The 13349-nt window shown below is 45.2% G+C and overlaps 2 protein-coding genes across 2 annotated transcripts in view; both read right to left on the bottom strand.

The window, feature by feature from the left end:
* exoc3 (exocyst complex component 3) overlaps nucleotides 1-598 on the bottom strand; it is a 7710-nt gene extending 7112 nt beyond the window's left edge. Inside the window, exon 1 of the mRNA XM_015397308.1 lies at nucleotides 284-598. Within this exon, the coding sequence (XP_015252794.1) occupies nucleotides 284-427 (144 nt within the window). The 5' untranslated portion in view covers nucleotides 428-598. The remainder of the gene's footprint in view (nucleotides 1-283) is intronic.
* A 7280-nt stretch (nucleotides 599-7878) lies between these two features.
* On the bottom strand, nucleotides 7879-12336 carry LOC107099263 (carbonic anhydrase-like). The gene is made up of 7 exons (XM_015397318.1): nucleotides 12270-12336; nucleotides 11826-12023; nucleotides 10305-10423; nucleotides 10133-10225; nucleotides 10000-10062; nucleotides 9752-9907; nucleotides 7879-8376 (listed from the first exon to the last, which is right to left on the bottom strand). Exons 1-7 carry the CDS (start codon nucleotides 12301-12303, stop codon nucleotides 8257-8259), a joined length of 783 nt encoding a protein of 260 aa, XP_015252804.1. The 5' UTR covers nucleotides 12304-12336; the 3' UTR covers nucleotides 7879-8256.
* Nucleotides 12337-13349: the final 1013 nt, after the last annotated feature.

Raw genomic sequence — 13349 nt, 5'->3', positions numbered from 1 at the left:
CTTTCATAATTCAGTCAATTGGCTGAATAAAGCTGAGATCGTCTCTGAGCTCCAGTCTGTCTGCAGCCCATCACTTCTGCCCCCCAGGTGATGGACGCTGTTAGCGGGTGGAGCTGCCCCCCCAGGTGATGGGCGCTGTTAGCGGGTGGAGCTGCCCCCCCAGGTGATGGGCGCTGTTAGCGGGTGGAGCTGCCCCCCCAGGTGATGGGTGCTGTTAGCGGGTGGAGCTGCCCCCCCAGGTGATGGGTGCTGTTAGCGGGTGGAGGTGGGTTCGGGTGGATACCTTCAGCCTGGCCTCCACAGACGCCTTCTTCCGGGCTTCTCTCCTCCGGTACTGCTCCACCTTATCCAGCTGGTCGGACCGCTGCAGCATGCCGGCCACCCGCTGCACCGCGGTGGCTACAGCCTCCCTGCTGGTCTCCTCCATGCTGCTCCTGGAGGAGAAAGAAGGAGTGGAGGTTAGCCTGAGCTGGGTGAAGAACCCGGAAGTAAGCAGCTGACAGCTGAGACAGGCTTCCGGCCTGTCAGAGCTATGCTAAGCTAACGGCTAAGCTAAGCGCAGAAAGCAGCAGGAAGCTGATCTCTGCAGCAACTAAAGGCTGCTTCACCTTCTGCTGCTTCACCTTCTGCTGCTGCTGCTGCTGTTGTTGTTGCTTCTCCTTTTTCTTCTTCTTCTTCTGCTTCTGTTGCTTCTTCTTCTTCTTCTTCTTGGCGAATCGCAGCCTCATGCCCACAGCGCCCCCTACTGCATATTACTGTAACTCTCCGCCTTTTCTGAAGTTTTAGTCTGGTTTTTAAATAAAAATAAGAACAATTGTCATTACTGATCAATCTTCCATGTTTTTTCCTGTCAGTGGGTCTTTATTCAGGCTGAGGAGCATCTGTGGATCAGATGATCCAGAATAGCTGCTGCAGGGGCGCTTCCAGGATCAGAGGTTCAGGGGGGGCTGAGCACCCAGAGAAAAATACATTTCACTGTTTCTACAGTCAGACATTTTTAAAACATCTTATCTCTGACGTTTGTTTTTTGTCTTTCTGTGTTTTTGTCTTTGTGGACCAGCTGTACGGAAACCTACCTGGCTTTTCCTGACCTGACACCTCGCTCCTCTCCTTCCCACTGCAAACCTCTCCCTCTTTGGACTTCCTAAAATGGATCATATTTAACAAGTTCTGCTTGAAAGTTTAAACACTTCTGATAAAGAAAAAGATAAATTCACAATATCCATCCATCCAATTATTTTCTGTCACACTTCAGTTTATTTCTATAGCTCCAATTCACATCATGTCATCTCAGGTCACTTTCCAGTTCACCAGATCATCCAGTCAGATTGATTCAAAGTTTTCTATCTAAGGAAAACCAGCTGATTGCATCGACTCATTGACTCTTCAGCAATCCCTCACACTAAGCATGCTTGTAGCGACAGTGGAGAGGAAAAACTCCCTTTGAACAGGAAGAAACCTCCAGCAGAACCAGGCTCAGTGTGAGCGGCCATCTGCTGAGGCTGGGTTAGAATAAATGCTTATTCTGTAGTGGGATAAAACACTTAGAGCCCGGGTTGACAGACAGAAGACTTTTACATTTTCGCGTCTCCAGACAGATTTGGTTTTTTTGTCCAATATGGCTCTTTGAGCAGTTCGGGTTTCTGACTCCTGATCTAAATGATTCCTAAATGTAACCTTTGGACACTTGATTAATACAACTATTCCTTATTTGTGCACATTATGTTTTTGATAATCTTTTCTAAAATGCCATCAGAACACTTATATTGTGTCCCCCCCCTTCAGTGTCCACCATATTGGATCAGTCCATTTGCTGCACATGTTCAGAAAGGTCCAAACAGACAGCAGCAAACCTGTTTTATGTCAATCTATGGGAGTATTTTTTTCCAGTAAAGTTAAAAAATAGTTTAAAACCAGAAAATGTTAATTTTACAATATCAGAGCAGCTGTGCTGCCTGGCTTTAAAATGCCCGTTTGCCCTTTTCCATTTTCAGTGAATCTCTTCCACTGCATTAGTTCCACCTGTGCTGGAACCGAGAACCAGCTTCTGCTATGACCGAAAAAAATGTGATTGACAGATGAGCGTTGATCTATGATTGGCCGAATTTAGGTGTTCAGGCTGAAGTGGAACTAACTGGCCTGCAGAACGAAAAAAAACACAGATTTTAATACACGATTTACTAACTTTTGGGACAATATGTTCTTTTAAAGAGTAGATTTATATTCATGTTTAATCCAGAATGATTTGATCTTTAAATACGATTTCCCTACGACTTTAAACAGAAACTCTTCTGTATTGATCATCTACAGAAGATGTGATATTAGCCGTTATTCTCATTCAGAGACGTACCGCTCTACTTTAGCATGACAAAAGCATCCACTGGAAAGATTAAACTTTTATTTAATTTATACTTAGAAAACACACATTCAAAAATGGTACAAACAGGTTCCATGAGGTTTGGTTGTTTTAAAACTGGCTGCTGTCTTGAAGCGAGTCAGTGATGTCGGGGGTTTCTTCCTCCTGCAAAAAGCAAACTGTTAAACTCGAGGTCAAACCGTCCCAAACCGTCCAGAGAGAAGAACCTTCACCTTTTGGTTTCCCTTCTCTGCAGTGTCCACTGTGAGCATCCTGCTGGGTAGACTGCCGATCTGCAGGAACAGAGAACAGCTGTACAGGACAAACCAAACCTCATCCGCTCTACAGGACAACGCGTCACCAACGGCACATTTACGCCATTTAACCCAGAGACTGGTTGCAGATGGTTCTGGGGGCCGAAGGGGCACAAAGGGAGTGTCCTCTTCAGACATCTCCCCAAAAGGAACCGGGCTAAGCAGGAAGGGTCCATCTAAGGTTTCTGTCTGGGTTCAGCTCAGATCCAGGTTTGCTGGATTAAAAGGGGGAAAGAAGAGTCCTCACCTTGAGCCGAGCTCCTCCAGTTCTTCTTCTTTGCGTGTCCATTTCTGCCATCGTTTGTTCTCCTGATATCTAAAAGAAAAGCAGGTGTTAAAAAAAAAAAGAAACCATTTTCCTGGGAAGCAAAGGTTGCAGATCTCCACCTGAGAATCTGTGAGGATGTCTGTGGTTGTTTTCCATTCCCGTTAGCAACTCCTTACAGAAACACCTGCTGTCGTATTCATTGCACTGGACCCCAAAGTCCACCAGCGCCCCCTTGGATGGCAAAGCTTCGGTGTTTTGGAGCATGGTCAGAGCGCCGTCCTCAGTGTCCGCCCCAGACTGGGAGGTCAGCTGGACGGCTGATGGGGCGGGCGTCTCTGATGCAGAACTTAGTTCTTCAGAGGAGGGAAGGCTGTTCTGCTGAAGCTCACCCAGGATGAGACATTTCTGGTTTGGGCTGCAACCGGCCTCAGGTTCAGAAGACCTCTTTTCATCTCCATCCTTCCCGGCGGGAGCAGGCGGAGCTTCAGCCAGCGGGCTGCAGGAAGACGAGCAGGTATCATTTTCTGAGGGAGTCTCGCTTTGACTCGGTTCTGACCCGACGGGTTCATGGACCTCTTCTTCAGGTCCCGTCCTTTTCTCCCTGCCAGGACTTTGCTCCTTCTCCTGGATACTGGAACACATGTTAAAGAATGAGCAGACCTTCCCCTCCAGGAGGTCCTTCCTGCTGCAGAGGCCTTCCTCAGTCATTTCACAGACGTCCGGTCCCAGCACGCCACTCTGCAGGAGCCACTCTCTGGAAGGGATGTAGGGAGGCAGCGACTCTACCGACCAAACGGACACGTTCAGCCTCTGCCTGGGCTTACAGCTGCCGGCCGACACGGCCACATCCGAGAGCTCCTGCAGATACGACCCAGCATCCGTTTCTTGCGCCTCAGTCGAGACGTTGTGGGAGGAGTTCTGTAGATGTTTGACCTCATCTCTGAAGGTCAACGAATGTCTTCGTAGAAAACCTTCTCCAGGCTCGTTACTCGTAGACTCCAGAAAGGCGTCTATTGTAGAATGAGGGAGTCGAAGGATCCTGAAGAGCCCCTCACTCACCTTCTGACTCTCCGTACCCCCAGTAGGACCAGTGCCTACCTCATTGGTATCTGTGGAACCACAGGATGAAGGCTGGACGTCATGTTTAGGAGATGGCTGCTTGTCAGACCCGTTTTTTTTCAGCAGGTGCGTTTGTGGCGCGCCGCCACCCCAGTTCATCAGGGTGTTAGGAACGACCGGCCGTTCTTTGAGGAAAACATCGTCTTTCTGAGAGGAGCTTGAGACTGGAGCTGCCCTGACTGGAGAACTGGATAACCATAGATCCCCATCTTTGGAGAACGAGTCTGGGAGGTGGTCCTGGTCAGGTACGTCCTTCCTGGGCCGCTCTGGCCCAGTGCTACCACATTGCTGACTAGCATTTGATCCAACAGGTTGTTTTGGAAAGCCCGTTGGGTCTGAGAGTTCTGTGCCTTCTCTGTAGGGCGACTTGCCCTCCCCCCCCTCAGGAGAGTTCGAACAGGTTCCCCTCCCAGAGTCTGAGCCCAAATGAAAGCTACCTCTGACGCCATGCACTGGCTCTGTCTGGACCTCAGAATTCACCATTTCTCTCACAGGGCGGGCGTGAGTGGGGCGAATCCTGCGTGTCTGAACTGGGTTTGGATGTGATGGACCTTGAGTGTGAGCCAGGGGGTGGGGCAGACGCCTGTAGTCCACCGGGTGAACAGGGGGGGGTGGTAAAATATATCCCCCACCATCCATGTAAGGGGGAGGGGGGAATGGGGGCGGAGGGACAATCATACCATAGCCTAGGAGACAAAATGGAGTTAATCAGGAGAAGACGAGTCTAACCTCTGATCACAGCAGAACTTACCCAGTCCTGGAAACCCAGCAAAGGGGCTGTAGGAGAAGGGCATGGACCACGGGTAGTGGAATAAAGGAGGGGGCGGGGGGGGCACATAGACGACGGGACGGCCAAACATGGGATGTTGGGGATGTGAAGCAAATCCTGGTTCCTGAGCAGCACCGAGTGGACCCGGTTCATGCTGCCCTGAAGACGGAGCGCCTCCATTTGGGTTCCTGCCTACTGGCTCTGGATGAGCTGCTCTGTTAACGGCTGCCATGGTAACACTGGAGGGGTGGGGGGGCGAGTTAGACAGCCCTGCTGGACCCGATGACGAGCAGAACCTGGTCCAGAAAACTTCAGTACTTCAAGCTGAAAACACAGGAGGAAAAAAAGGATAATCAGCTGGTTCAGAAAAAAAAAACATTTAGCAAACATAGATTTTATATATGAGCAACTAATTTCCTGTTCTGATGGCATCAGTTGGAAGTTTAAGTCAAACTATTATTCAAAATCAGAAAAGCAACACATTAATCAATAAAGTGTTAAGCTCACAGCCTTTCATGCACACACCTGAGGGATTAATCAGCTGTTGGACATTTCATCGTCTTCAGATGAATGAAAGACAAACAGGAACCAGCAACGCTAAATAAACTACAGCAGGTTAAAAACTAAAGGAAACATCTGTTTTCCTCACTGGAAGTCAGAAGGAAGCAGTTCCACCAGCAGATAACACATCCAGACATCACACCTGGAAACCAGTCACCTCATCAGCATCTCTGTAATGAGCTGCAGCTGATGAGGTTGGAAGCAAGCAGACAGCTGCCTGTAATTCTGCAATCCCAACACCAGATGGCGCCGCTGCAAATAAGATGAGCAGGCATGTAGCAGGTAAAGCGCCATCTTCTGTGGAAACCAACTTCTGCTGAAATGGAAGAGGAGCTGAAGCTTCTGAGCTGAAGCTCAGCTGCAGGTTCACAGCAAAACTCTGACATAGTGGGGGCCGGGTGCTCTAATGGGGGCCACTGTCTGCTCCCCACAGGTACAAAAGCTGTGTTAGGGTTAGGTGTTAGGCAGGGGCGGATTTAGGAAATGTGGGGCCCTAGGCAAAGACAGGCAGGGGGCCCCTCTGAATGGAGAAGACAACACATAAACAGCCCCATTCTCCAGATAGAGAAATGTTAATAGTTCATGCCCATCCACCAAGAACACAGAGAGCCTCCTGATGTCATCATTCACCAGAATCAGTATTGCTAACTCTGCTCTTTGGACTCTATATAAGCTACTGGAAACATAAATGAATAAAGTTGAGTCTAAGTCTAAGACAGGTTTATGGTTAGTTTCATCAACAGATTTCCAAATGGCCAAAAACCGACGGACCAAGGAGGGGAGACATCTTGGTAAATGTTAGCTAAGTGTGTTGACGCCTGTCTGTGTCTGATAACGGCCGTCTGCAGCCTGATAACAGACCAACCCGCCCACTGATCCAGACCACCTCAGCCTGAGGTCATCAGACTCTCTAAGCTCTCTGCTTCATTCAGGCTGGGCTACAAAACAATAATCATTTATTTACTTTATTTTCAATTTTCCCTCATAAATTTACCATTTTATTTTAAATGTTTCTATTATTGCTTTTATATATCTGCATGTTAACATTTGCCTGAGTTTATCTAATTTATTCTATTCTAATTCTATCTACTCTATTCTTAAACTCAGACAGATTTTATTTGTCATTTTGTTTCCACAAATGTCAACAAAAAAATCTATTTTTTGTTTGGAAAAAGCTCTCTGGACAATTTCATCTTTTTTTTAAAGTGCAGCCTTGAAAAGTAGTAAAAAAAAATTAAATAAAAACAGTAATATAAACATATGACTGTAAATTTACAGTTCTAACATTTAAAAAAAAATAATGATAAAATATAATAAATAAAATACAATAACCCATCTTATCCATCAGTTCATCAGTGTGATGGCGGTGGGGAAGAAGCTGCTGCAGAACCTGCTGGTCCTGCATTGAATGCTGGGAAGCCTCTTCCCAGAGGGCAGCATGGTGGGGGGGTGAGGGGTCATTGATGATGTCACGGGACACGCAGCGCTGGGAGGAAATGTCTTTAATGGAGGGAAGAGGAGCCCCCATGATCCTCTCTGCTGTTCTCACCTTCTTCCAGTCTGAGGCGCTGCAGCACAGCGGCTGTTTTACACATGTAGAGCTAGAAGTTTTAGATGTTTTAGATTTTAATCTGCTTCAGATTATTGCAGTTTAGCTAAAGCCTGTAAATCAGCAATCAATGAAAATCAGCTGGATGAGAGCAGGGGGATTTTCTGTCAGACCAGCATACCTATAGTCAAGATGTCAGATTTGCGTTTATACCTTTAGTTTTGTACGAAAAACAAACTTTAAACTACCTCAACAGGCGTGTATCGCTTTAGTCATGTACAAAAAGAACAATTCAAGGTCAGATCGCCATACACTTAAAAAAAAACACTAAAAGTAAGTAATTAAGTAGTTTTTTTTGTGCATGACTAAAGGGATAAACGCCCTTTGAGGTAATTTAAAGTCTATTTTTTTTAACAAAACTAAAGTCATAAACTGGTATATTCTATGGGTATGCTGGTCTGACAGAACATCGGCTGACTGTTTGTTTGCTTATGGGACAGCGCTGTGGCACTAGCGCCCCTAGTGGCCAAAGTGCCTTCACTCGGCTGCTTTTCTAAATGCTGTTTACTAAATATGCAAATGAGGAACTTATTTATATCTCTAGAAGTGCATTTGACCGAATAGAGCGTCCATACATGTTCACACAGATAGAAATAGGTTTGGTTTTCCTTTATAAAGTAGATGGAGCTAATCTGCTAATGTAACAGTCTCCATTATCACTAATTAAAATAAATTAAACCCATTAGTGATATATTACTCGTCAGGGAGGTTCTTTATCTCTATTTTCTATTGTTATTAGCAGGAAGTTGAATGATTTATTCTCAGTATAAATCATCTAATTCTTTATAGATAATGAACATCTGTTCATATCCTGAAGCATCTAGACCTCCCTACGTCCATCTGGACTGATCAGGTTAAAGAATGAAACCATGAGAGGAAACAGAACAGAACAAAGGCTTTTATTTCCAGAGCATCAGGATACCAGATATTATATTCCAGACTTTATCAAACTGGTTTAAAGATGGCGGCGATTAAAAAGGTGATCTAATGAGTTTGATGTGATTTTCTAACATCTGAGAGAAAACGAACCAGATGGAGCTGAACTAAACGGACTGCAGGGACCAGAGGAGCCACAGAGAAACCAAGTAGAGTTAAGAAGCTGGCATAGAAAACATAAACTAGAGAGCTACGGCATCGCTGCTTTGGAGGATAAATAAGGTTTATTTGAAGGAGGATAAATGAGGTTTATTTGAAGGAGGATAAATGAGGTTTATTTGAAGGAGGATAAATGAGGTTTATTTGAAGGAGGATAAATGAGGTTTATTTGAAGGAGGCTCGGACTCGGCGGCCCTTGAGGAGCTGAGGAGGACGGAAGTTATCAACCATGCAGGCTGCAGCTTCTCCTTCTCCAGAGAACAGGAGGCTCCGGAACTTGGTCATCTGGAAGGAGGAGAGAAGAAGGTCAGCCATGATGATCCGTCTACTGGGACCCTTTACTGGTCTACTGGGGCCCTTTACTGGTCTACTGGGCCTCCTACTGGTCTACTGAGCCCCTTTACTGGTGTGTGAATGGTGTGAATGCAGTGTGACACATAGTGTAGAAATATAGCAGCCAGAGTCTGAACCCAAATCAAATTTCCTTTGGGACAATAAAGTTAATCTCATCTAATCTGAGATTCACATGGAAAATAATAGAATATAGTCGACTTTTTCTGGATGTTTGTTCATCTGCAAAGTTGTTCTAAAATAAGCGCATTCTCAGAAAATAACTAGTTTTTATATATTAAAAAATATAAAGGTGACTAATACACATGAAATGATGTTTAGTTTTTATAAAGTGTTTTATAATGTTTTTGTTGTTGGCATTCATATAAATATACTGCTGTGATAACTTAGTGTGCGTTTGATTGGGTTTTGGTCTACGTCCATTTTGAAGTTATAGCGCCCCCTGGAGAAAACTCCACCAGCTGCCGCTTGTAATATGATAAAAACAGAAGTTGTAGTTAAAGGTGAAGCATAGGGAAAGTCAGGTAGGCTAGTGTATTGATGGATGATGTAATAAATAAAAAGTTTTAGCCCGAGGTAAACATTGAAAGCTAAACTGCTTTAAACACAAACAGCCTCGCTGTCTTTGTTTACTGACGCAGCAGCTAACCGGTCAGACTGTCACACAATGATTAACTGTATGCTGATCATTACAGGCTGATCCGCAAACATGGCTGCTGGAAGAAGGGGTCTGGGGGTGCTGCAGCACCGCCTAGTGGCAACAAGATGTTTTTAAAATGTATTAAAAGTTCTTTGCACAATTTATACATTTGTGAAAAGTATTTAGCCTTTTTTTATTTTACTATTACGTGTATTCGAATTTGAATTTATTTATTTTGAGCCCTAATCAACACAAGTTCATGGTCAGATTACCATAACTTTATATATTGTTACTGTGTGCAAATGTAACAGAAGTCGTTTAAATGGGGTATGCTGGTCTGATGGGGTATGCTGGTCTGATGGGGTATGTTGGTCTGATGGGGTATGCTGGTCTGATGGGGTATGCTGGTCTGATGTGGTATGTTGGTCTGATGGGGTATGCTGGTCTGATGGGGTATGCTGGTCTGACAGAACAGACGTCCCTCCAATCTCCTTGAGCTTCTCTCAGCTCCTGACGGTCAGTTTCGCCATGAAGCAGAACCTAAATGAGATGTTCTCCTGACTGACTGGTCAGCCTTACTGGACCCAGACTAAAGGAGGTAGACCACCTGCATGTTCTGGTGAGCTGAGTCAGTCTGACCTCCATGTGCTGTTTTGGGGGGGTTCTCACCTGTGCAGGGCTGACACTTATTGGCTCCCTGAGAACAATCCAGGTGACGCTCTCCAACAGGGGTGGGGTGGTCAAAGAGCCCTCATAAGTCCAGTAATCCAGGGAAGCAGGAAGGAGAGTTCTTGCATCAAAGTTGGAGAAGGTGGTCTGCTTCCCCTGTAGGTCCGGTCAGGAAAGAGGGAGACGTACGGCCGATCAGTACAGGAGCAACTGGCAACACGTCCCTCCCACCATGTCGGGCGGTTTACCTTGGTCTTAATGGCGTCCAAAGCATCCAGAACCTTCTGGAGGCGGGGGTTGGCTGCACCGATCTGATGGAAACACGGAGCTTATTCAGCTTCTTCAGCTAGCACCTTCTGCTCTGGATGAAGCAGCTCTTACCTTCAGGAAGATCCCCACCACAGCCAGTCCGTCGGGCTTATCGGCCGCCTCCCCGAAGCTGGGGTACTTGGTGTTCCAGTGGACCAGGTGGAGCTGAAGAAGAAGAAGGCACAGGTGTTCATGGCGTGGTCAGGATGAGAGGAAAGCTCTGTTCCAGCGTTACCGCGGTTACCTCACAGGGGAACCTGATGCCGTTGATGGTGTGCTCAGAGCCTCGGTCGTCTCTGCCCCCCCAGTGGAAATGGAACTGCTTCAGACGGTAGGTTCCAGGGACGGGGCCTCCAGTCAGCGCTGAGAAACACAAACACTTCCTGAACACCAACCAGAAGACATTCTAAAGGCGTTTTAACCAGCCGGGGGGGGGGGGGGGGGGAACCTGCCGACACCTCGTTTAGTTCAGCAAAAACCTCAAAGAGCAGATCGTAGCTTAGAGACTAACTTTTATCACTGTTTATAAAAGTATGGGAGCTAAAATCTACTTTTAATAAACCATTTAGGCTTTTGGGTTGTTTTTATGACAAAACATTAATTTAATATCTGAAACAGATCATTGTGGGTCAGTCTGATCCTGACAGCAGAAAACTTTAAGTTTTAAGGCTAGGCTTAAAACTTTCCTTTTTGATAAAGCTTATAGTTAGATAGATGCAAAAGAATCTTTCTTCTCTGAGATTATCAACAAAAACATAAACTATGCTCACTCCTTAATATTTAGACAGGGGCCAGTGGGGGCCAATGGGGGCCAATGGGGGCCAGTGCCCTTGTAGATCATGTCCTGGCCCCCATTGGCCCCTGTTTAGAACCGCCCATGCTTTATAGGGCAAGTTAGCGTTTCTGATGCACCCCCCTTACAAATAGAGTCCCCCACCCCTCAGTGAGATCTAGAAGCAGAACATCTATATCCAGCCATTCAGTAAAGATCCTGCTGCATGGCTGCACATCTGACATATGAGCCTTGAATGATAGATTATCTACTGGAAATTAAGTTGTAAAAAAGTTAACAAGTAAAGAAAAGAAGTTAATAAGTCTAGTTAACATTAGATTTAGGTTTATAAACTAAAAAATGTCAGTTTCAGTATCAGCATTAATGCCTCTAAGGTTATGATGGACCAATAAAATGTCTTTCTTTCAATCTCAGTGTGTTTTTCATGAAGAAGAACTTTTGTTATTTTTCTTAATATATTGTTGAAAGTTGGTGTTTCTGGTTATTATATTGACATTAATTTTTAACCTTTAAAATATCCATATTTTTCTAATGTTTCAAAGGTAATAAGGACTTGTCCTGGATTCCAGTAACACTATTGGCTGGAAATGTTAAAGTATTTCACTATAAAGGGTTAAATAAACTATGATGAACCGCCGCAGCAGTATGTTGGTTTATAGGAGGTATTTATCTGCAGCAGCAACGGCGCGGCGGTGAAGGGCTGAACCTGCATACTGAGCTGCAGATAGCAGATAAGGCGGCGTTTCCATCAGGCTTATCTGAGGGCATCCAGGATGGGTGGAGGCATCAGCCCCCGTCCTACAGCTACACCCATAAGAATCATGAGAATAAAGGCAGAGATGTTTTGCCAATAAAAGAATAAAATAATGAAACGGATGAAATTGAGATGCTGATGTCATCATTATCAGTGTTTAAAGTATGGGTCCATGAAGCCAAACCATCAGAACCAGCAGGGGGGTCAGTGCGGCTTACTGGAGCTGTCCGTGTCGTCCACAAAGTCCACCTGGAAGGAGTGTCCGTTGTTCAGGATGCCCTTGGCGTTGGACGGGTCGTACTGGAGCTTCAGACGCTTCAGCGACGGGTCATACTGGGCCTCCTTGGTCACTATGTCGATGGGGGACTGCCGGGGGCCGTTAGCCAGCGGGTATTCCTCCCCCCAGGTGTCGGGTCCTACCGGGGGAGCAGAGGGGACTCATTCAGACTTCTACATGTAGATCAGGCAGCATAGAGCCAGAGATGCAGGAACCTGCAGCTGACAGAGCTTCTCCTTAAGAACCCAGCTCTAACGGAGCAGCAGGGACAGAAACAGGGGCCCCTGGGTTCTGTCAGGGGCCCCTGTCTCCCAGTGGCCTGTGGCCCCCAGCTGCCTGTGGCCCCCAGAGGCCTGTGTCCCCACTGATGTGCGGGGCTCCTTACCGTTGCCCGGTCCGTATCCCCATCCGTGAGCCATGGCTGCTGCTGCTGAGGCCGATGATCGGTGCTCTGCAGGAGGGACAGACGGCCGTCCTCTTATTGGGGGGGGGGCTCCTCCTCTCCTCTGCTCCTCCTCTGCTCCTCCTCTGCTCCTCCTCTGCTCCTCCTCTGCTCCTCCTCTGCTCCTCTTTGCTGTTTTGCTCCGAGGTGCTTTGCTTCAGTTTAACCGTGAAACATTAAAACTCGTCTGGATGAGCGTCTTCAGGAAAATCATTTAGAAATTAATTTCTGTTAATTATCAGGATCTTCTGCTTCCAGCTGATAATAACATTATAGAAATATTGTGTCTTGATAAAACAGATGTTTAATATATAACTAAATATTGCTTTTCTTATTTAACTGATTAGTTTAATTAAGGTAAATTAGAATGATCTCCAAACTAAGAAATCGTTCGCAACTTAACAAAGAACAACACTAATGATTAGTTTCTTTATTATTCAATTAAAAAATGGCTGCTTCAATCAATCAATATTTGCAATTAGAAACACCTTCACTTCACTGCAGGAGAAAAACACTTTGGAATGCAAAAAATATAAAGGAGACTAAACGACTCCATTTGAACACTTTTATTTGATAAAAGTCAAGTTTTAGGTTTAAAGCAACTTTTTAAAATTAAAGTAACATTGTTTTTTAATTGGACCGTATAATAGTTAGGAAATTCTTTATTATTCAAGCTAAAATGAAGCTTCAAACAAACAACAATATCAATAAAAAAGTCACTTAAATGAAAAGATTAACGCTTTCAATCATAGAAAATAGATTTTCAATCCAAATAAAATATTAAAATATTATAATATTTAAAATGTTCTCTTTGATCAAAGTAATCTTTTGTTTGGGGCTTCAGAATCAGAATCAGGATCAGAATCAGAATCAGAATCAGGATCAGAATCAGGATCAGAATCAGAATCAGAATCAGGATCAGGATCAGAATCAGGATCAGAATCAGAATCAGAATCAGGATCAGGATCAGAATCAGGATCAGAATAAGGATCAGGATCAGAATCAGAATAAGGATCAGAATCA

The sequence above is a fragment of the Cyprinodon variegatus genome, unplaced genomic scaffold (genome assembly GCF_000732505.1).
Source record: "Cyprinodon variegatus isolate N-32 unplaced genomic scaffold, C_variegatus-1.0 Scaffold851, whole genome shotgun sequence".
Lineage (NCBI taxonomy): Eukaryota > Metazoa > Chordata > Actinopteri > Cyprinodontiformes > Cyprinodontidae > Cyprinodon > Cyprinodon variegatus.
Note: the sequence above shows the minus strand (reverse complement) of the source record. Positions and strands in the feature narration are given on the sequence as shown.

What these genes read in the sequence shown, in the direction of transcription:
- LOC107099263 (XM_015397318.1), bottom strand. Translation starts at nt 12,303, where the DNA reads ATGGCTCACGGATGGGGATACGGACCGGGCAACG. An exon ending in GGGATACGGACCGGGCAACG is followed by an intron (nt 12,024 to 12,269) that starts GTAAGGAGCCCC and finishes CTCCCCCGGTAG; the next exon opens with GACCCGACACCTGGGGGGAG. An exon ending in TGGACGCCATTAAGACCAAG is followed by an intron (nt 9,908 to 9,999) that starts GTAAACCGCCCG and finishes CCGGACCTACAG; the next exon opens with GGGAAGCAGACCACCTTCTC.